The following is a 22,776-nucleotide window of genomic DNA, read 5'->3' as shown; positions in this document are numbered from 1 at the left end:
GGATTGATAAATATTTTTTAAAACTACAACGCTTAGGTGCAAAACTCAAGAGCGAGCCTGATAATAACATGTACGTTGCATGGGAATCATGGTTTTAGTTTAGAGATTACTTGTGTTTATATAAAGTACAAGATGGAAAGGATTAAGTGTAAAGTGGTAAGTTAATGAGGTTACGGGAGCTCTTTATTAGATATATAGGGGTTAAGATGTAATTTGCATTAATATCATTATAGATTAGGGTTCTAAATGTATTCAGTTTACAGCTTCCGTTTCCTCTGTCAGTGATCAACTGATCGATCATACCAAAATTAGGGTTTGCTTACAAACCCAAAGTTCTTTCTTTTCTTGATATAGATTACTACCGTTTATCATTAGCTATTCATCAAACCATTAAGTTTATTAGAGTGTATATCTCCAGAAACGTTCTTTCTTACCTAAAATTCCCAGATCTGTTGATTTACAAAAGGGATCAAATGGACACCAACAATGTGGAGAGAATTGAGAGTCAAAACCAGCATTTAGAGTCACACGAACCAGGCGCCACCTTCCTAAGTTCATCCTTCAATGGAGTCAACATTTTATCTGGTTAATATACCTACACAAATTTTGGTAACGTTTATGCATGATCTCATATTCCCAACTAAAAAATTAATGTTATCTTTTTCATTTTTCAGGTGTTGGCATACTGTCAGTAGCGTACGCACTCTCAAAAGGTGGGTGGTTAAGCCTAGTGTTACTACTCTTGATAGCTCATTTAAGTTTCTACACTGCATTACTTCTTCAAAGATGCATGGATTCGGACCCCCTTATCAAAACCTACCCTAACATAGGCGGAAAGGCATTTGGGAGAATAGGGAGTGCGATTATCTCTGCCTTCATGTACCTAGAGCTTTACTTGGTGTCAGTTGAGTTTCTAATTTTGGAAGGTGACAATTTACATAAGTTATTTCCAAAAAAAAGTTTTGACATTTTTGGAAAGAAAGTTGGAGGGAAACAAGGGTTTATTTTGTTGAGTGGTCTTGTTGTATTGCCTACAACTTGGTTAAGAAATTTGAGTGTTTTGGCCTATGTTTCTGCTGGTGGGGTGATTGCAACTGTGATTCTGGTGGTGGCTGTATTGTGGGGTGGTGCATTTGATGGAATTGGATTCCATGAGAGAGGGGAACTCTGGAATTGGAATGGGTTGCCAACTGCGGTAAGCATGTTTATGTTTTGTTACTGTGGTCATGCTGTTTTTCCAACTCTATGCAATTCCATGAGGGATAAGTCCCAATTCCCGAAGGTAAGTATATTTAATTTTGTTTATATTTCACCTTAATCATCATTCTTAAATACTTAGAAAAGACAATATAATGTACTAAGAAGATGAGCATTTTAAACTTTTGAACGTAGAAATTATAACCCTTGTAATTGAACGACCTTTTTTGATGTTTTTCGTTAACTAAAACCCAAAATCTCCTAATATATATTAACCAACGGCTATTAAATAATATGCATAAAAAAGTAATTTAGTGACAAACAGTCTGGCTTTTTTATTTGTTGCAAGTCTATATATAATCCTCTAGTGCTTATCTATTATTGCAGGTTCTACTTGTTTCCTTTAGCGTGAGCACTATAAGCTATGGATTGATGGCGATATTAGGCTACTTGATGTTCGGAGAACACATAGCATCACAAGTGACATTAAATCTTCCCACAAAAAATATAAGTTCAAAAATAGCAATATACACAACACTAATGATCCCCATAGCCAAATATGCCTTAATCATAGAACCAGTTGCCACACCAATAGAAGAAACACTTCCCTTTCGAGAAAGCAAGATGATGAGTTGTCTCATTCGGACATGTCTTGTGGTCAGCACAGTCTTCGTGGCATTGTTGGTCCCCTTTTTTGGCTATGTGATGGCATTTATAGGAGCATTTTTGGGCATCTCCATGTCGATATTGTTTCCATGTTTGTGTTATTGGAAGATTGTCATAGGGTTCAAGAGATTTGAGGTAGAAATGATGGTGATTTTGGTTATCTTGTGTGTTGGAATGTTTATTGAAGTGGTGGGTACTTACACGGCTGTAACAAACATTATAAATGAGGTTCAAACTAAATGAATCGAACACTATATTCTTATTGTTATTCAAAATTGTAGGGATTTGTTAGGCAATGTACGTGACTCTTAGGCATTCAGAATATCCGACATCAAAAAATAGTATTGAGTTTTAAATTTGGAAAACAATAAATGTTAGAAACTAAATTCATTTTATAATGTCTACCAACACTACTCTCCTTGTCCTCTCTTTTAGAAAAAATAAAATTTTGTTTCCTTTCAGAAATTAAATGAGCTAGCTTCTGTTACAAAATTAATTACTTCTCGAATTCTTTGATATTTCCCCGTATTTGTGTGCTATATAGCTTTTGGAGTTTGTTGTTATTTACCCGTGATTGGATTGGAATCTTGATCTCCAATTCTCCATCACCTTGATTATCAACCATGCACTAGTTCAAATCCTTTATAGGGTTCTATATAATTTATAAGGATGATTTTATGTCACTACAAGAAAAAAAGGTATTAGCGGCGACAAAAGTCGCCGCTATTGCTCACCAAAGTCGCCGCTAATAGCTTTACCAGCGATACGTCGCCGCTATTAAATCGCCGCTACTGTCTTGTCGGTATTGATCAAAAAGTCGCCGCTAATGCTCACTGTCGCCGCTAATGATGATGTCGCCGCGAATACTCATGTCGCCGGTAATGCTACGTGTCGCCGCTAATAGTGTCGCTGCTATTGCCTTTTTTTTTATTTTTTTTAAAAGCAGTCATTTTCGGCTGTCCAAAAACTGATACATAATAACGTTAAATGCATAAAAACCGATACGTTAAATTCAGAAAAACGATTACATAACATCCAAGTTTTATAATACCATACATAGACCAAATAAATAACAAAATTCTTATAAATTTATATCATACAACAATATCTAATAAAAGATAAATCTAATACGACGTGTCATTATCCCCGCCACCGTTGTTCCCTCCTATAAGTTCCACAGTAGACTCTGGACCGTTGTTCCCGCCACCTATTAACTTAAACCAAACTTAAAATTATCAAATTAACAAACCACCTAACTAATATTAACCTTTTAAGTTAAACCAACAATCAAACCAACAAACTAATAATTACCGATTTATCTACAAATACACATTATATAGGAACTATTATAGTAATTTACTTTAAATAACATTTTCAATAATAGCGTGCTACTTGCTTTTTGTTTCTTTTTTCCATTATGACATTGTACTTTATACATTGTATACAATACACTCCAAATTGCATTCAAATACACACATACATACATTATACACAAATATATACTTTTTATACACATAAAACAACCATTAACACACTCCAAATTGCACATAAATACACACGTACATACATTATACACAAATATATACTTTTTATACACATAAAACAACCATCAACACACTCCAAATTACACATAAATACACACATACATACATTATACACAAATATACATACTTTTTATACACATAAAACAACTATGAACACAATCCAAATTGCATACAAACACATACATACATACATACAAACATACATACATACATACATACATACATACATACATACATTATACACATATAAGTATTTTTTTTACACACACATATATGAAATACACACAATTTTCACACACATATATATGAAATACATACACATATAACATATTTCAGACACATATATAAAATACACACATATATACAAAATACACACACAAGTGCACGCATATAAAACAAATTACAAAAAAATGTACCTGTGGTTCTCAAAACTTTTCTCACTTTCAACTGGAATCTTTGGTGCTGCAACAATGGTGGTGGTAGTTGATGCAGGTGACAGCAACTACCGACGGTAGTGATGGTGACCAGAGAGGAAAAGAGATTTTTGAAAACAAAAATGCAATTAATCACAAACTCTTATGGAAATAGACATTAAAGTAGAAAGAAAGGAAGAGATGAGGAAGGAAACATGAACCTGGGACAAGGAAATCGACAGCAACAATAGTGATGGTGGCCGGAGAGGGGAAGTTTTTGACGACCGATGGTATCTCTTCTACTATATGTTGTTAAATTAGGGAGAATCGTTGGAGGAGAGGATAATTTTCGGAGAAAATGTTGGAACAAAATGAGAGAAGATTGAAACAGAAAGAGGAAGCAAGGGGGAGTAATCTGCGTCGACTTTTAGTGGCGACACCCAATAGCGGCGACAAAAGAATCAATACCGGCGACATCAAACCTTTAGCGGCGACATACAAAGAGGGAAAAAAGGCGCATTTTTTTCGACCTTTAGCGGCGACAATTTAGATCTTTAGCGGCGACATATTGTCGCCGGTATTGGGTTTGTGCGTTCCACGAGTTTCTCAGCCATTAGATTAGAAAAATGATCAAACGGTAGATGTTCATCAGAACGTGAAAACGCGGATTCGGGTAGGTAGGCATTACCGGCGATATCAATAGCGGCGACAACACCATTAGCGGCGACTTTTCGAAAAGTCGCCGCTAAAGGTGTTGTCGCCGCTATTAGTGTCGCCGGTAATAGCTGCATTTTTTGTAGTGTGTGCTCAATACTGAGTTTCTGAATTTTCATAAAGTGGACATTTATTCATAGCGTAGTAGCCACATGATTAGAAATGTCTAATTCTTCGTATTTATTTGTTATGTTTGATGTCGAATTATATATATGTTAGATATGATCTACATCTCTATGTTTGCTTTGGTTAATATGCAGGGTACATCTTTGTTTCTATTTATGTGTGTTCTCGATCTTTATGTTTGATGTTAGATATGTTTATGGGCGTTGCCCCAAGACCTTGCCAAACGGGCGTTGCCCTTTTGGAAACCCCGAACCCTGGGGCACTGCCCCCGGACCCCCGACTTGTTGTCAAACCGGCTTCTAGTTTTATCTTATATATGTGTGCACTCCGCACATACCCAAACATACGTTAGAGTACATTTTACAAAGCCCCTTAACTCACAAGTAAGTTCCAATTACAAAAGATATCCTAGTGACACTAAAATCATCAGCAAGATATAAGTTGGTTAACATAAGTCATATTAAACATAAGGCCAAAAAGAATTTTATTGATCATATTATACGTCATGCATCATGTTAGTAAATAATAAATAGAGTTGTACTATACATACCCCTCACTCGCATAAATTATCAAATCATAATGATAAACACACATTATTCTAGTCACATGGGGGAGGGGGTATACAAATCAATTTATGAGTACATATAGAATTACATAAATGTACGATCTGTATTGTCAACAAAGACATTCAAGTCACATATAGGAAGAAAACTTTATAAGAAAAATTCAAAAAAAAAAAAAAAAAAAAAAAAAACAATTACATCAAATAACATCTTGGACTTCATTAATATACCAACTTTCAGACTTATTAATAAACTAATATTATAACTGATATGAGCTAACTAATCAAGTAATCATGAGCATGTTAGTATCCTAATAAATAAGAATAATTTTTTTTTTTTTTTGAAGTTTATGTTTCAATGACTTAAGTATGTGATTATTTTCACTTAAGTTGGGAACCATTTTTTTAAAAAGCAGGACTATTATAAAGAACTAGGGGGAAGCTAGAAAGGATTAGTCACAGTTGGGGGGAAAGACAACATGACCCAATATGTTTATGTTACTTAAGTTGTGAACCATGACCACAAAAAGGAAAAACATTGGTTCAGCTAACCTCAAACTTGATACTATTTTCGGTTTTAGATATTTGAAAGATTCTAATCGTTAGTCACTTATAATCCATACAAAAACCCCTTAATTGGAAACTGGAATTACAGGAAGGATATCGAGTTCAATTCATTTAGTTTTAACCTCATTCATAATGTTTGTTAATGCCGTATAAGTACCCACCATTGCAACAAAAGTTCCAATAAACAAGATCATCAGAATCAGCATCTTTTCTGTTCCAAATTTCTTGAACCCTGTTGTGATCTTCCAATAACATAAACATGGAAACAATATCGACACATTAATGCCCAAAAATGCACCCATAAATGCCATCACGTAGCCAAAATAGGGAACCAACAACGCCACAAAGACTGTGCTGATCAACAGACATGTTCGGATTAGACAACTCATCATCTTGCTTTCTCGAAATGGAAATGTTTCTTCTACTGATGTCGCGATTGGTGCTATAATTAACGCGTATTTGGTTATGGGGTTCATCAATGTCGTGTAAATTGCTATTTTTGAACTTATATTTTTTGTGGGAAGATTTAAAGTTACTTGTGATGCCAAGTGTTCCCCGAACATCAAGTAGCCTAATATCGCCATAGATCCATAGCTTATGGTGCTTAAAATAAAGCAAACAACTAGAACCTGCAATCATAGATAAATATCCTAAGAATACATATGTTATTTTATTTTTAATATTCTTTTTATTAATATTTACGGAATAACATCAATTCTTTCGGTTATTACTTATGAACTTAATACCCTTCTTTCCTATTGATCGAACATGGAAATACCTTTCTGTAGTAGCAAGGTAAAAGTTTTAATACGTATAAGATGATATGAAATTTTGAATCCATATAAACAAGAAAGAAGTAGGATAGGAACACTACAAAAAGGACCTACAAATATATATAAATTAGTAGCAACGTAAGTGGGGCAGAGTGTCCCTGTCTTGGATTTATAGTTTAAATGTTTAATTGGTTTCATTACAGTAATTAATCCACAAGCTTTCAACCTTGTTAAAAAAATGGTTTAACAATAAAGTGTAGAAGGGTAGTTTTGTCTTCACAAGCTTTCAGTTCTATCAATTTGTCAACTAAGCATATTATCGATGGAATCTTTCATTCCAAATTCTTCGAATTCTTCCAGAATCTACCAAACAAACACGCTCTTTGGGTTTTTTAGTTATTGGAGAACAGATTTAGTCCATCAAAAAAAAAAAGAGTACTAACCTTGGGGAATTGGGACTTATCCTTCATGGAATTGCATAGAGTTGGAAAAACAGCATGACCACAGTAACAAAAAGTAAACAAGCTTACGGCAGTTGGCAACCCATTCCAATTCCAGAGTTCCCCTCTCTCATGGAATCCAACTCCATCAAAAGCACCACCCCAAAACACAGCCAACACCAGAATCACCGATGCAATTACTCCGCCAGCAGAAACATATGCCAACACCCCCAAATTTCTCAACCAAGTTGTAGGCAATACCACAAGAGCAGTCACCAAAACAAACCCTTGTTTCCCTCCAATTTTCATTCCAAAAATGTCAAAACTTTCCTTTGGAAATAACTTGTGTAAATTGTCACCTTCCATAATTAAAAACTCGACTGCCACCAAGAAAAGCTCGAGGTACATGAAGGTAGAAATAATCGCCCTCCCTTTTCTCCCAAATGCCACTTGGCCTATGTCGGGGTAGGTTTTGATGAGTGGATCTGAATCCATGCATCTTCGAAGAAGTAAACCTGTGTAGAAACATAAAAGAGCAACCAAGAGTAGTAAAATTATGCTTAACCACCCACCTTCTGAGAGTGCATAGGGGATAGAAAGTATCCCGACACCTAAAAGTGAAAAGATAAGATTTTAGTTGAGAGATATGAGATCATGCATTAGTTAATTACAAACTTTTTTGTCGGTATATCTACCAGATAAAGTGTTGACTCCATTGAAGCATGTTCTTAGGAAGGTGGTGCCTTTGGTTGGTAATGGTTCATGTGACTGTGAATGTTGGTTTTGGCTCTCCATTCTCCCGACATTGTTGGTGTCCATTTTTGGTTGGGTTGGGACTCTCACAAGTATTGTTTGTTCTTACAAGAAGGCGAGAATTATTTATAAACAAACTCGCAATAGTTAATTCAAGATTATGTGGAAAGTTGCCACGACATTAAGATTCTCTTGATTTGGCTTTTCCTTTTAATTATTTATTGTTTTTGAACAAGGGCCCTATTTAAGTTTTTTTTTTTTTTTTTTTTTTTTTTTTTTTTTTTTTGATGATCGATAGATCGCAGCGGTTAAAACCACCAACCGCAGCCAACCCCCTCCGATGCCACCTACAACAGCTCCCGGCCTCTCGCAGACTGGGGACATGTCAGAGATCAAACTAGTTTAAACTAGTGTGGACTCTTCACATCTTAACTATACAAATATAACTTAAATCTCTTCCGTAGGTAATTTCTAATTACCTTAAAATAATTGATGACAACAAAATCACCGATAAATGAAAATGTTTGGTGGTAATTTAAAGATAAGCAAGGTTGTCAGAATTAAGATGACATGGATTATAAAAGAATAAGTATGTGATACCCACCAAGCGCAACATCAAACTTGGTATGATCCTAAATTTTCTTTTGTGTGGCTAATTTATGGTTTTATATTGTTTCATCCCACAAATAACAAGTTAAAGAACATATTTAATATATTTGGTGACCATAAAAAGTTGTGTGTATTTGATACTTTAATGGATGGGTAGCCATCATGAGTGGAAAACTATATGGTCAGCAAAAGAAGATAGTGAAAATGAATAGATCACCATTTATATTCTTAACATGTAAAAGGAAGCAATATTTCTGGTATATGTATCCCCATTTGTATCTTCAGTTCCACATTTGTCTGGTATCTCTATCTCCAATTCCATGCACATTGTCATGGTACAAACAACTTTGTATTTGGTATGGTGGTATGGTCCCTTTTGCAGACCCTCATTTTTTTGTTATCGTTTATGGGATAACATTTTGATCAAAAGTTATATATATATATATATATATATATATATATATATATATATATATATATATATATATATATATATATATATATATATATATATATATATATATATATATATATATGTTAAGATTCATTTGAGACCATGTTAATTCTGTGAGACCGTAAGACTAAATATAAAAATAATTTTAAAATGTAAAATGAAAAGAAAAAAAATCTAAAAATTCTTTTTTTAATTATTATTTTCGGAATTTTATTCACCTAAAAAAATTTTAAAAAAATTATTGTTTTTTTTTTTTGTAAAAATGTGAAATATTCTAATAGAATATTACACTGTATATTTCTAATATGATGTTTAGAATGTTTAGAATATTCTACTAGATTTGTCAGATATGTAGAATATTCTAAATATTCTACTAAAATATGTAAAAAAAAATGTAATTTTTTTCGGTTTTTTTTGTTGGTATTTTTTTTATTTTTTTTGGAAAATATATATTCCAAAAATAATATTGGGAAAAAAATTTCGAAAATTTTCAATTATTTTACATTTTAAAAATATTTTTGTTTTATCTACTAAATAAGTTATTAGGATTGCATCTCATGGTCTCACAAAATTAAGCTGTCTCACATGAAACTAACCATACATATATATATATATATATATATATATATATATATATATATATATATATATATATATATATATATATATATATATATATATACTAGCCGTCTACCCGCGCAAAGCGGCGGGGCACGTGAGTTCTTTCGGTGATATGTTTCCATTACAAAATTGTTATGTTAAAAAAAAGTACATGTTGAAGACAATATAATCAAACTATGGTGTTATTTGTTACATCATGCATCAAATAACCAATAAAAAGCAACCAGTCAAGACAATACAAAATATTAATCGTGCAATACTTCTTTATACACCACATTTGCTGTATAAACCCCATCACCTTTTGAATTTTCGTTAGGCTGTACTAATACTTTTGTATTGCAACGTGAAACCCCTCTGGACAATGCAACATAAAGTTGTCCATGCGAGAATACTGGTTCTGGAAGATAGATACCTACATATGGAATTGTTTGTCCCTGAGCTTTATTGATTGTCATTGCAAAGCACAATCGAATAGGAAACTGTTTCCTCTTTAGCTTGAATGGGAACATATCATCATCAGATGGACATAAAGGAATCTTAGGCAAAAATATCCTTGTTCCTGCATGTTGACCAACAGCTATTTCTGCATCAATAACATTTTGCTGAAAGCTTCTACATATCAATCGGGTGCCATTACACAACCCATTTGCTGGGTCAATATTCCGTAACAGTATTATCGGACATCCAACTTTTAATCGAAGGTAATGCGGAGGTAAACCACTAACACTGATCGAGTTTAAGAATTCCAACGGATAGAAGCCATTTTTATCATCTATGGCTTCATCGACACTATAGTAAATTCTCTCTTCTCCTTGAAATCGATCGATCATGTAATCGTTAATCGCATCGACACTATCATTTTTTGTAGATAATATTGCCCGCGATATGATATAATCTGATTCAGACCTATTAAATTCCAATGAGGGAAACACTGCATCAATCAAAGAATCTAATGATTTTTCTTTATCAGTGTATGGAATGACCATATCATCAGGGATGCGAATAAAACTTCCGTCCACTGTTTCTTCAACTCCATCACCAACCCGTAATAGAAAGTTTGAGAACCATGGATCAGTAAGTGCTCTCATATTTATTGTTAACCGCAACTTTATAATCGAAGACCAAAGAGGCGACATTCGTAGGCTAGAGTCTACAATTTGTGCTCGTGTCCCACGTCTTACGACTGGCAATACTTGTCTAAAATCGCCTCCCAGAACCATTATCTTTCCACCAAAAGGGAGTGCCACCCCAGTGATATCTTGCATTGTCCGATCAAACGCCTCCACCACCTGTCGCTTTGCCATCGATGCCTCATCCCATATGATTATTTTTGCAAGCCGAAGTAGTTGAGCGGTACCGCTTTGTTTTTGGATTCTACAGAATGAGTTATTATCTGGAGTTAGAGGAAGTTTGAAACGCGAGTGACCTGTTCTCCCCCCAGGCATGTTATTAGCCGCAACACCCGATGAAGCTGTGGCGAGTGCAATATGACCAAGTTTGCGTATATTAGCAAGTAAAGCTTTGTACAGATATGTTTTTCCTGTTCCGCCAGGACCATCTATGAAGAACACTCCTGTACAATCAGTACACACATGCCTCATGATCTCATCATATGCATATTTTTGTTCAGGATTGAGAAACTCTTTGGCACGCAAATGGTCATCTTCCACAATTATAGAGCATTCTTCTTGTACCTCTCGAAAAACTCCAGACTGAAAATTCAAATCGGTGTTTACAGTCGGGAGATCAAAGTTATCAAGCTTGTTACCCATAGACTGTAGGAATACGCTTATGTCTGTAAGGACCATATTTTGTACTCGATTGACATTATCGTATTGTCTACTATAATCTTCGGAGAGAGAATTGTAGTGGGAATTCCATATCTTGCGAACATCTCCAGGATCACAAAAAACTAATATCGTTGCAAACAACCTTCTGAGAGCATTTGGAAACTGAAACAAGGAGGCCTCTACAAGACACTGCGATAAACTATCATCTGTCTCTATTAACCCTCTTTCAAGAGCCGCTTTTCGAAATGTGGGATGTCTTACGTTATTGACTGTGTACAGATCTTCAAAACATGTAGGACCCCTAACATGACATAATAACACACGTAGATAGTATCGCTCACCTTCAGCAGGATTTGCAGAAACCAAACGACCAACTGCTCGTGATACTTTTCGAGGATTCCATAGACGCGATTCTTTATTCCATGTGAAGTGTTTGGGAAAATCTTTGTATAAATATTCTCTTGCATTAACGTTATCTTTATTCATCTTGAAAAATGCAGTCAACATTGATCTCTTATCTTTCTCCCTCTCAACAACTGATTTCATTGCATCATCATCAGTGAACCTAACCAACTGTTGGTTTGGAAGATGCAATTGCAAAGTGATCACATTAGGGTGGATTTGATTAAGAGAAAAGCTAAAAATTCGCCATACTGCTTCTGGAGCGGAGACGTATCGTGCATCCTGAAAACGTTTTATCTCATTGATAACAACAGGTTGTGCATCTGGATCAATATGGATAACTTGCTTGTCGTGACCCTTGTAAATATACTTAAAGATGTATTTCACTGATGTTATACTCGAGCAAACCTCAACATTTAGATGGCAGTTGAACATCATCAACAACTTTGGGTTATATGGGACAACCCATCTATTATCCATCATAATACCTTGTTTATTCACAGCAATTCCATTATCTCTCCTTCGATAAACCGGATATGTGTCCTTTCCTTGTGTTGTGGCTTCGTTGAATTGTCGAGGGTATCTAAAACGACAGGTTGGTGGATCACCTTGCATACAAGAACATTTTTTGTTTAATGTACCACAAGGACCATGTATCATGTGTGATTTGACCAGATCGTGTAGTATAGGATACTTTGTCGGGTTTGGAATTTCGGCACACACATACTTGTCATAATGGTCTGTATTGGTGAGCTTCCATTCAGGTTTCATTATTAAGAGAAAATGAGCATGTGGTAAACCACGTTTCTGGAACTCTATTACATAAACATATGCACTCACCACACCAAGGACGTGCCTCTTCAAGAGTTGTTCCTTAAGGTCATGTAACTTAGCACGAAAAACTCTTGCAACCAGATCTGGTCTATCTTGTGCTGTTTGAAAATGAAGTAACTCATTTTGGATTTCAGGCCAATTCGGATTGCACGTTATTGTAAGGAATATATCAGGTTTCCCTCCATCTTGAACTAAAGCCATAGCATCGAGAAATCGTCGTCGCATGTCACGAGGACCTCCGATGAAACTTGCTGGCAAAACAACACGTTGCCCAATCATACTTGCTTGTACCTCACCGGCATTGACACAATCCACAACACCTTGGTATAACTCCGCTCTTATTGTAGATTGGTTTTTTCTACAAAATTCCAAACGCGAAGTCTCAATCTTGATGTAGATATCTACCACAAATTGTTGTAATAATCTCCCTCCTAACATAATTACGTTCAAGTTTGATCGAATCTGCAACTTGTAACAGTAGTACTCCCGCATAGTTACAGTTTTCCTACCCGTTCTTATATCAGTCTCTACATAATGATTAAATTGAATAAATTATATCAATTTTTACATTTGTAAAATTTAACAATATTAAAATTGTGGCTATGCGTACCTTCTAGATCTTCATCGAAGATTTGGTCGTCATTAACCATCTCATTGAATGAAACCCCTTGCCTTAGTATGTTAGAATGCCATCCAGGCTCACCATTTGGAAAGAATAAAGGATAACACAATGGGTCATAACATCCCCAATAAGATTGAATTGTTTTTGGTTTGTCGGACCTTCCATATACTATAATACTTCTTTTATATGCGGTTATGTTGTCATTGCCTTCAATCCAAATACCAGCAACCTGTGAAATTATACAATAGAAAAAATATGATTAAAACTGGTACGTAATTTGCATAGTTATATTTAATACATGAAACATCTTTTTTCTCAAAAACATATGTACATAATTAATTTCAAACCTCGGATGTGGTTGGCCGGTTGTACACCCTTTGGTCTAGTTCTACTGATGCATTTAAAGTGACTCTGTAATTGTCGAGCGGTCCTAGATCAGCAAGGCTACGAAATATTGCAACGTATGGGTTTGTAGCAAGAACGCGAGTCAAAATTTCAACAATTGGTTTAGCAAGATTCTTCCATTCGAGTCTATTTGACATCTCAGCTTCAACATCGTAAAAATACAATTGTAAGAACTTAGGTTCATCCTTTTTCCTTGGAACTAACTGATCGATTCTATGGTATATCCCTCCATTCACACAAAAAGTGTATACCCCAGATGTCATATTGGCCATCGATTCATCCACTTCTACGCCCATTGATGCAAATGAATAGTTGGTGTTGTATGCACGTATATTCTTTCTAAACAATTTGCCTAATTTTGTTTCTGAGGTGAAAAGATTGTGTAATTCGTCAGGAATAGATGAGTCTGCCAACTTTGTCTTTCCACTCATGCAACAAAAGCCAGCAGATTCAAATTGTAGTCGTTTTGCCCCACAATAACTACATATATCATTGAACTTCACCACACGATGTTTTTTACGGATACCGGCGAAAACAAAACTATATGGATCATCCGAGATGCTACCATTTTGTACTGATGGAGTGACATTGCCATGGATACAACCTTGTGGATCTGTAGACATTTTATTCATTAGTTAAATGTAATATAAATAAAATTAAAATAATTACACATAATTATTAGCCAATATATATGATATTTTTCGGTAAAAATCAAATACTGACCTATTGATGTTGAAATTTGAGTTATCAATTCATCGCGTGGAGGTAGTATTACGTCAGGCTGACTTTGAATACCTACGTATAAACAAAAATTTCTCATTAAGAATGTAAATTATGAAAGATTATGGTTAAATGTAATGTTGTACTACTTAGATTGTAATATGATAACTTCAGACATAGTTACCTGGTTTTGTTATGGTTGGTTCCGTCTGACGTTGATAAGGGTTTCTATTATAAATCAACTTTTTTTGACCAAAATCCATTACACATGTAGGAGATGCATTGGTAATATCCACCAGATTCCTATTTACTGTTGGCACATTTGACAAAAATGTTGCGTTTTGACTATTTCCTTCCCCATTAGCTATTCGTCTCATTTTGTTTTTCTCCTTTCGTCGTTCGTAACATGCCTTATTATATGCTTTTCGTTTTTCTGCAATATTTTTTTAAATGAATAATGTATAACGATGATATACTAATAATGATTGTAAATATGTGATATACCTTTTGTATTTTCTGCATCAATTTGGATAACATTATTATGTTTATTTTCTTTACCGTCAAACCTCATTGCAAACTGTAAAACACACAAAAAAATGTATACTTTATTTTATACATAACAAATCAAAAAGTATGATTATTCAAATACGAAATTTATTACCATTTGTTTTTGTTATAATAGTTTAGATCAAAACCAGATTTTATTTATGTGTTTCTGGTAATGTGAATGGTCTATAAGGAGATGATGCTTGAGTTGCCGACATATATTGGTTTGATGATACTTCTTTTCTTAGGTGAAGCTAGTTACTTTGAAACACGTTGCATCTAACTAAAAAAATACTATAAATAGTAGACTTTTTCATCATATAGTACTTGAATAAGAGATAATTTAAAGTTAAATACACATACCTGTTTGATTTTGATGAATCCGATAGAGCAGATGGTTTTTGTGAAGCCGATAGAATATATGTAGTTTATGCATGTACAAAGGAACACAAAGTGAGTGTGAATGGTGTATAATCGAGAAAGTAAAAATCGTAAATAGTAAACATACGCAGTAGCAGACTGTAGAACCGATGAAGCCTTCTTATATGTTAAATTATAATTATAGAATATGTTTGCAATTGGCGCCTATGGTTCATCTACTACGCAAATATCTCTCTCTCTCTCTATATATATCTATATATATATATATATATATATATATATATATATATATATATATATATATATATATATATATAGGTTAAAAGTTTGTTATGAAAGGATTACATATAGTTCATACTTATGTGTATATTTATAATAAAATTTGAAAATTCGTAATCCATTTTGATTTACTTTTATCTTATTAGTTGAAAAGTATTCAAAATTATACCGGGAAACAAAATAAGATTTTTTGTTTTGAATTGGTTTTACATGTAATTCAATTTTAATTATTATTTTTGTAGATTCTTAAAAAAAAAAAAATAGGAATTGCATGAATTGAGTTCGCATTTGGTTTTGTGGGTCAAAACAGTTCGCATAAGAAGTTCACGATTTGTTTGAGGTTAATTGATTTTGATTTCGCAAGCTTGGAGTCGGAGATCTGGATTGTGTTCGCATCTATGGAATGCGAGGAGAATTTAATGGTGATATTCAGTTCGCATTTGGTGACACAAGTACGTGGTTGATGATTTTTGGTTGGTTCGCATTTGAAATCAGTGGGTTTCGCATTTGGGTTCGTATCTGGGTTTCTCAAACAACTGAAATGCGAATATGAGACAACTGATTAATTTCTCAGTTAATGCGATGAAATGCGAATGAACTCAAAGACGGATGGATGCAAGATGCGAAGAACTTGAATGAAAATGCGAAGTTTTTAATGTATAAATTCGAATTGTGGAAGAAAGCTAAGAGTTTCGCATTTGGCCCCTGATCTTTTCAAGAAATAATATAAGTGGTCCAACTACAGGGATGCGAAATGAAAATTCTGCACTTGTCTTTTTATGACCCCATTTTGCGAAGTTGGACCACTTATATTATTTCTTGAAAAGATCAGGTGCCAAATGCGAAACTCTTAGCTTTCTTCCCCAATTCGCATTTATACATTAAAAACTTCGCATTTTCATTCAAGTTCTTCGCATCTTGCATCCATCCGTCTTTGAGTTCATTCGCATTTCATCGCATTAACTGAGAAATTAATCAGTTGTCTCATATTCGCATTTCAGTTGTTTGAGAAACCCAGATACGAACCCAAATGCGAAACCCACTGATTTCAAATGCGAACCAACCAAAAATCATCAACCACGTACTTGTGTCACCAAATGCGAACTGAATATCACCATTAAATTCTCCTCGCATTCTATAGATGCGAACACAATCCAGATCTCCGACTCCAAGCTTGCGAAATCAAAATCAATTAACCTCAAACAAATCGTGAACTTCTTATGCGAACTGTTTTGACCCACAAAACCAAATGCGAACTCAATTGATGTCATATGCGAACTGATTTCATATATGCGAACACAATTGATTTCATATGCGAATCCACATCCATCGATATGAAACCAATACCAGTTACAAGCAATTATATATATATATATATATATATATATATATATATATATATATATATATATATATATATATATATATATATATATATATATAGTAAGTCAAAAAGAAAATAAAAACACCACATTCACGAATGAAAAGTTAACAAATTAACAAAACCAATAATAAAACTTAAAACTGATAAAAGATATAATGTGGTAAAACCATATGTGTTAAAAGTTCCACAACTGAATTGAAAACACGGGAATTAAAAAAGTTTTCAAGAAAATCTTTTTCTAATACTCTCTCATCAATATCTAGCTCTAATCCTATCAGCTTCATACATTTGTGGTTCAACATCAAAGTCGGTTAAAACAGTAGAAACCAATAAATTACCTGCAAAAACATGAAACATGTGGCATAAAATTTAATAATATGTATTTACAATTTGGAATATGTTGATATTAATATAAATTATATACTGATCATATTTTTTAACTGACCCAAATTGTTGTGGACCAGCTTCATGCAAGAAACATAGAGTATGGATTTGTTGTATGTTGCAACAATAACCTTAATCATAAGGTTTGCTGGTACGTTATACAACAATAACTTTGTTACGTTCCCCCTATTAAAAGGTAATGCTGTTTAAACTCTTATAATGAATGATAATAAATTTAATAAAAAACTATGTTGTTTTAATTTTTTTTTAAATACATATATACTTACGTCTCATCTTGGAGAATTAACTCAAATGATCGCAGCTGTCTGATTCGATTTCCCCATACTATTCTTCCAACCACATCTAAAAAACATATTTTCTTGTTAAATTTATAGTAGATGATATAAAAATGATTAAAGAAAAGATATAAATATACCAACAAGCCTTCTTTTATTTGTATGATCTTGTGCAACAGTTGTGACAGTAGACACAATTGGATAAAGTGGATATCCACTGGCAAAATCGCTTACTAACCGAGTAAAAGTTGTGGCATGGTTTATCATTATCGCCTTATCACTGGTGCAGATTTTGTACTGTTGGTACATTGGATTGTCCAAATGGTATTCATCAACTTGGAAATGTTGCACAGAGAATACATTTCCTTTCAGATTCATGTTTCGATATCCGGGCACTAAATGGCGAGGTATGATTGCTAATATTTTTTCTCTCTGGTGTAAATAACAAAATGGTAATGGTATTATTTACAAAATTAAACTTTTAATAGAAGTTGAATATTTTAATTGGAAAAAAACCTTACCTGGCGATCTATCATCCACAAGAGCATCCTGTTGTTTTCCATGTCCTCCCAAACATACAATACTCTAACACTTGTAATGTTCCACCATTCATATATTTGCCCCAAAGCAGAAAATTCATTAACAGTAGTATGATAAATATCCATTTCAACTGAAAAACACTTCAGTTAATAATTGCTATACTTGATGGTTTTTCTAATACATATTGCTTGTACTATGAAATAAAGTAAAAGTTCAATACCTGTTTGATTCTGATATAGCATATAGAACAGATGGTTTTATGAAATCAATGGAACAAATGGTTTGATGGTAAAGTATGGAAGCAAGATTCGTAATCTTAAATACGTATATATGTACAGATTACAAAACATGTTTGTTATTAATGGATGAGATAGATTTAATGTATATCATCAGTTTTTTTTTTAAATGACAATTTAAAAAATCCTAATCAGTTTGGATAGAATTTGAAGTGCTTATCTGATAAGCACTATGATAATTTCGAAGTTAGTGTTATCTTTTTCTAATTAATAATGATATAAACTGTAAAGATAATTTCGAAATTAATATGTTGACTAACATTGATCCTTAAAATTTGGGATATGAATGGTTTTGAGCGGGAAAATATTGACACCTGGGTAACCCTCTACAATAAATACCTATGTTTGCTTCTCTGAAATTCGATAATGACTTGATTCTTCCACCTGGGAAGAAGGTATGTTCACATATTTTTTGTTTTCTCTTTTGATTTAATTGTTACGTTGTAACTAATACTACTTTTGACATAGAAAAACGGCCATAATGTCGAACTCAAGTAGCATTGTAAATAAGCAGGAATGTGAACAAATCATCCTTCAACTTTGTATGCATGAGAAACATGAGAAAGAAAAGAAAAGGGAATGGGCATTGCTAAATTGGAATTGGGATGAGGTTATTGATATTCTAAGTTCTGAAGATGAAAAGCTGGATGATGAAGCTGTGGAAAAGTCTGACACATTAGATTCAACAAAACCAAAAACTTTGTCACCACCACTGAAGAGACCCCGTGTCAAAGTTCAAAGCCGAAACAGATGTTATAGGCTTCGTGATGAAGAAGATGGTGAATTTCCTGTTGATGTCGGGTAAGATCATTTGTACTTTGTTTTACAAACGATCATGAAAAACTGTTTTTTTTATATATTTCAAGGATCAAGAAACTTATGAATGCCTTAAATTTTATTTTTTTGTCAGGAGTGGTTTGATTACTGTTGCAGCTGAAAACCAGCCATCTCAGGATGATGAAGATGCAGTTGTTAACACCTAAGTTTTTTTAGTAGATTTATTTGATGTTGGAATTTTTATGGTTGTCTTTTTTTTGGATTGTTTCAAATAAGTAACATGTTTTTATGGTGTTGTTTTTCCTTTGCTATTACATTATTATTTTCTGGGGTATAAATGCATGCCTTGTTTTTATGTCTTTTAAAAGGCAACCAATGTCACACAATCCATAGGTATTTATTGTAGAGGGTTACCCAGGTGTCAATATTTTCCCGCTCAAAACCATTCATATCCCAAATTTTAAGGATCAATGTTAGTCAACATATTAATTTCGAAATTATCTTTACAGTTTATATCATTATTAATTAGAAAAAGATAACACTAACTTCGAAATTATCATAGTGCTTATCAGATAAGCACTTCAAATTCTATCCAAACTGATTAGGATTTTTTAAATTGTCATTTAAAAAAAAAAACTGATGATATACATTAAATCTATCTCATCCATTAATAACAAACATGTTTTGTAATCTGATTAAATGTCACACATATGACATTTAATCAGAAAATCGATCATTCTTCAAATATGACATTTAATCAGAAAATCGATCTAAAAATGAGACATTTGGTGTTTATCGATTTTTCAGGGTCGACGGGTTGTATGAAAAGCGAAGGCTGAGTAATTGAAAATTAGAGGATCGATGGTTGCTACTAATTGCTTGTAACTGGTATTGGTTTCATATCGATGGATGTGGATTCGCATATGAAATCAATTGTGTTCGCATATATGAAATCAGTTCACATATGACATCAATTGAGTTCGCATTTGGTTTTGTGGGTCAAAACAGTTCGCATAAGAAGTTCACGATTTGTTTGAGGTTAATTGATTTTGATTTCGCAAGCTTGGAGTCGGAGATCTGGATTGTGTTCGCATCTATAGAATGCGAGGAGAATTTAATGGTGATATTCAGTTCGCATTTGGTGACACAAGTACGTGGTTGATGATTTTTGGTTGGTTCGCATTTGAAATCAGTGGGTTTCGCATTTAGGTTCGTATCTGGGTTTCTCAAACAACTGAAATGCGAATATGAGACAACTGATTAATTTCTCAGTTAATGCGATGAAATGCGAATGAACTCAAAGACGGATGGATGCAAGATGCGAAGAATTTGAATGAAAATGCAAAGTTTTTAATGTATAAATGCGAATGAACTCAAAGACGGAAGAAAGTTTTTAATCTTAAATGAAATCATAGTTTCCTAATAAATTAATTAACAAAATACTTAACCCGAAAACAAAATCGAAAACCAAAATATAACCACATAACGTGAACCCACCAAACCAATTACGAATGTCAAAGAAAGACACATGAGAATTAACAAAAAAAAAAAAAAAACTTTCATTCACAAATGGTATAATGCATAAATAAAGCTTATTTTTTTCATTTACATACAAAATATTAAGAACAAAACACTCCCATGTTCTTGTACATGATACATACAAAACAAAGAAGAAACTATTATTCATATGGTACCTTCAAATATAAGAATGATACAATAGTCAAATATGTATATGATAAAATTTGAAACAAATCAATCCAAATTCACAAAATTTTGTCAGTTAAATTTTTTTTGTTGTCTGACAATAAATGAAACCAAAAACTTATGCATTGCAATTTTCAAAAACAAAACTTACAAATGGGTTTACCCCAAACAATAACAAAAACTTACATATTGCAACTTTAAAGAAAAAACTAAACATTCAACTACAAGAGCTCTAAAAACCCAACAAGAAGATCATATTCAGATCTTAAGAAGCTTACCCACGATTTCTTTGAGATGTTGGTTTATATCAATCCATTTCAAGTCCTGTAAACACACATAAACACAAAGTTAGACATACGCATAGATACAGGACGATGGTCAGCAGCACCGGAATTTTAGAAGGATGCATAGAGGAAACTAATATGTGGAAGCTATGAGGTAGCTTTTTGATAGAGAGACAGAAAGGGGAAGTGCAAAGAACGATAACAAAGGTGGTGGGTTTAGCAAGCATTGTTATTTTTCTTGAAAACAAACATTAATTAAATGGATAAGGATTCAACAACTACAGTAAAATGATAGAGTAATAAGATATTTCCTTCATTAACTGGAGTCCATATCAGTACAGATAGTTGAAGATATACCTGAATTGATACAGATAGTTGAGAAATGTCAAAAGGACACAAATACCCTTAGTACCACTTAAACAAGAAAGCTTTACTCTAGATACACTTATACAAGAATATTTAATATACAAATGATTACCCAAAATGTAGACAAACATCAGAACCTGAAATGGAGAGGAAACACCGGAAATTGAGAGTAAACATTGACGATTATGTGATAAATGACTGAAAAGAACACTTTAAAATTGCTAACAAAAACCTGTATTGTTAGAGAACGTTTGTAAATTAATAGTGTTTGCCTCCTGGTTCTGCAATAGAGAGAGAGAGAGAGAGAGAGAGAGAGATGGTTGGAGACCTATGACCACAAAAAGAGAAATTCTCAAATTCACAAAATTTTGTCAGTTAAAGAGCACTAACCTTGAAATCGTGTTGGATCCTGGTCCACTGTGACACTTGTGAAAATGGTTGTCTGAGGTTTCTAGAGAGTCGAGTGCGACCAGCTGTGAGTAGTAGATGGTTAGGTCTCCAGGTATGTGTGTAAAATGCGTAACACTTACGACCTCACAGATAAGAAATTTTTTGCAGTCAATTGGTCATATAAGGGGATGGGGCAGAGATATGAAGAAAAGATTCGTTCTAGACTTGACCGGTGCAATCGATCAAAATCAAATAATTAGAGAATAGAACAGTAGCATATGCTAGATGTCGAGAGATGGGGGTTGTGAACGGTGGTAAGATGAAGTGCGATGATGATGAAGGTGGCCTGTTTGATGGTAGTGAAGGTTATGTGACAACAAAGTTTACTGATGGTGTTGTGATGTTCGATATTCGGGTTTCTAAAGGAGATATGCAAGAGAAGAGAAAGGCAGAGGTGTTTAGCAGCGACTGTAATGGTCTCAGTGGTCAAGGTGTGGTGGGTAACTGCGTCGAATATGGGAGGAATTTTAGAGTATTTAATAGAGAGGGAGAGAGTTCAAGGAGAGAAGAGATGGCGACTCATCTAGGGTTATTCTACAAGGAAGGGCTATAGATACTAAGATAAGAGATGATATATAAAGTTTATCTATAGACCGATTCAATTGGCAAAATCTGAGGAAGACGGGTTCTTCTTTGACCAGTTCAATTTGAAGAAGAAAGCCAAAGCCTATTCAATATGTACGTAATTCATGTTAACCGCGTAAGATTTGGTATTTTTCTATGCATAAACTCATTGTAAATAGCGTAATAAGGGTTATACCTCTTAAAATTTAATATTATTTTATTAATGATTACTTGTACTAACAGCTTAATGGTTTGGACGTCTTAAAAAATATTATTATTATATTGAATCTATTTATGGAAATAGTTGGATTTC

At 33.6% G+C, this 22,776-nt stretch overlaps 5 protein-coding genes and 1 long non-coding RNA gene across 6 annotated transcripts; 2 read left to right on the top strand and 4 right to left on the bottom strand.

The window, feature by feature from the left end:
• The first annotated feature begins 473 nt into the window (after positions 1-473).
• LOC145033640 (amino acid transporter AVT1I-like) lies at positions 474-2,106 on the top strand. Its single transcript, XM_078982218.1, has 3 exons — positions 474-585; positions 675-1,282; positions 1,585-2,106. Exons 1-3 carry the CDS (start codon positions 474-476, stop codon positions 2,104-2,106), a joined length of 1,242 nt encoding a protein of 413 aa, XP_078838344.1.
• Positions 2,107-5,702: 3,596 nt separating this feature from the next.
• LOC145036448 (amino acid transporter AVT1I-like) lies at positions 5,703-7,839 on the bottom strand. Its single transcript, XM_078984889.1, has 3 exons — positions 7,698-7,839; positions 7,006-7,613; positions 5,703-6,418 (listed from the first exon to the last, which is right to left on the bottom strand). Exons 1-3 carry the CDS (start codon positions 7,819-7,821, stop codon positions 5,897-5,899), a joined length of 1,254 nt encoding a protein of 417 aa, XP_078841015.1. The 5' UTR covers positions 7,822-7,839; the 3' UTR covers positions 5,703-5,896.
• Positions 7,840-7,973: 134 nt separating this feature from the next.
• On the bottom strand, positions 7,974-14,876 carry LOC145035465 (uncharacterized). The gene is made up of 8 exons (XM_078984008.1): positions 14,862-14,876; positions 14,717-14,789; positions 14,397-14,645; positions 14,216-14,287; positions 13,435-14,105; positions 13,076-13,316; positions 9,920-12,992; positions 7,974-7,995 (listed from the first exon to the last, which is right to left on the bottom strand). The coding sequence occupies exons 1-8, from the start codon at positions 14,874-14,876 to the stop codon at positions 7,974-7,976; spliced, it is 4,416 nt and encodes a 1,471-aa protein (XP_078840134.1).
• A 2,106-nt stretch (positions 14,877-16,982) lies between these two features.
• On the bottom strand, positions 16,983-18,147 carry LOC145033638 (uncharacterized). Its single transcript, XM_078982215.1, has 5 exons — positions 18,004-18,147; positions 17,623-17,914; positions 17,474-17,549; positions 17,248-17,372; positions 16,983-17,140 (listed from the first exon to the last, which is right to left on the bottom strand). The coding sequence occupies exons 1-5, from the start codon at positions 18,145-18,147 to the stop codon at positions 17,055-17,057; spliced, it is 723 nt and encodes a 240-aa protein (XP_078838341.1). The 3' UTR covers positions 16,983-17,054.
• An 89-nt stretch (positions 18,148-18,236) lies between these two features.
• LOC145033639 (uncharacterized) lies at positions 18,237-19,558 on the top strand. Its single transcript, XM_078982216.1, has 2 exons — positions 18,237-19,119; positions 19,229-19,558. The coding sequence occupies exons 1-2, from the start codon at positions 18,800-18,802 to the stop codon at positions 19,299-19,301; spliced, it is 393 nt and encodes a 130-aa protein (XP_078838342.1). The 5' UTR covers positions 18,237-18,799; the 3' UTR covers positions 19,302-19,558.
• A 1,372-nt stretch (positions 19,559-20,930) lies between these two features.
• Positions 20,931-22,044, bottom strand: LOC145036447 (uncharacterized). Its single transcript, XR_013678442.1, has 2 exons — positions 21,840-22,044; positions 20,931-21,730 (listed from the first exon to the last, which is right to left on the bottom strand). It is a non-coding gene; the product is annotated as an uncharacterized LOC145036447 (long non-coding RNA).
• Positions 22,045-22,776: the final 732 nt, after the last annotated feature.

Source organism: Lactuca saligna, chromosome 3, assembly GCF_052625555.1.
Source record: "Lactuca saligna cultivar CGN05327 chromosome 3, ASM5262555v1, whole genome shotgun sequence".
Taxonomy (NCBI): Eukaryota; Viridiplantae; Streptophyta; class Magnoliopsida; order Asterales; family Asteraceae; genus Lactuca; species Lactuca saligna.
Note: the sequence above shows the minus strand (reverse complement) of the source record. Positions and strands in the feature narration are given on the sequence as shown.

Bases quoted from the DNA above. Each gene is read 5' to 3' on its own strand.
- LOC145033640 (XM_078982218.1), top strand. From the start codon at position 474: ATGGACACCAACAATGTGGAGAGAATTGAGAGTCAAAACCAGCATTTA. The intron at 586-674 runs GTTAATATACCT...TTCATTTTTCAG, and splicing joins TGGAGTCAACATTTTATCTG to GTGTTGGCATACTGTCAGTA. The intron at 1,283-1,584 runs GTAAGTATATTT...CTATTATTGCAG, and splicing joins ATAAGTCCCAATTCCCGAAG to GTTCTACTTGTTTCCTTTAG.
- LOC145036448 (XM_078984889.1), bottom strand. From the start codon at position 7,821: ATGGACACCAACAATGTCGGGAGAATGGAGAGCCAAAACCAACATTCA. The intron at 7,614-7,697 runs GTAGATATACCG...TTTCACTTTTAG, and splicing joins TGGAGTCAACACTTTATCTG to GTGTCGGGATACTTTCTATC. The intron at 6,419-7,005 runs GTTAGTACTCTT...CTATGATTGCAG, and splicing joins ATAAGTCCCAATTCCCCAAG to GTTCTAGTTGTTTGCTTTAT.
- LOC145035465 (XM_078984008.1), bottom strand. The intron at 12,993-13,075 runs GTACGCATAGCC...ATCATTATGTAG, and splicing joins CTTCGATGAAGATCTAGAAG to AGACTGATATAAGAACGGGT. The intron at 7,996-9,919 runs GTTTCCTATTCG...AAACTTAAATAG, and splicing joins TTCAAGCTAAAGAGGAAACA to GGCCCTTGTTCAAAAACAAT.
- LOC145033638 (XM_078982215.1), bottom strand. From the start codon at position 18,147: ATGGATATTTATCATACTACTGTTAATGAATTTTCTGCTTTGGGGCAA. The intron at 17,550-17,622 runs GTATATTTATAT...TATGTTTTTTAG, and splicing joins AAATAAAAGAAGGCTTGTTG to ATGTGGTTGGAAGAATAGTA. The intron at 17,141-17,247 runs GTCAGTTAAAAA...ATGTTTTTGCAG, and splicing joins GCTGGTCCACAACAATTTGG to GTAATTTATTGGTTTCTACT.
- LOC145033639 (XM_078982216.1), top strand. From the start codon at position 18,800: ATGTCGAACTCAAGTAGCATTGTAAATAAGCAGGAATGTGAACAAATC. The intron at 19,120-19,228 runs GTAAGATCATTT...TTTTTTTGTCAG, and splicing joins GAATTTCCTGTTGATGTCGG to GAGTGGTTTGATTACTGTTG.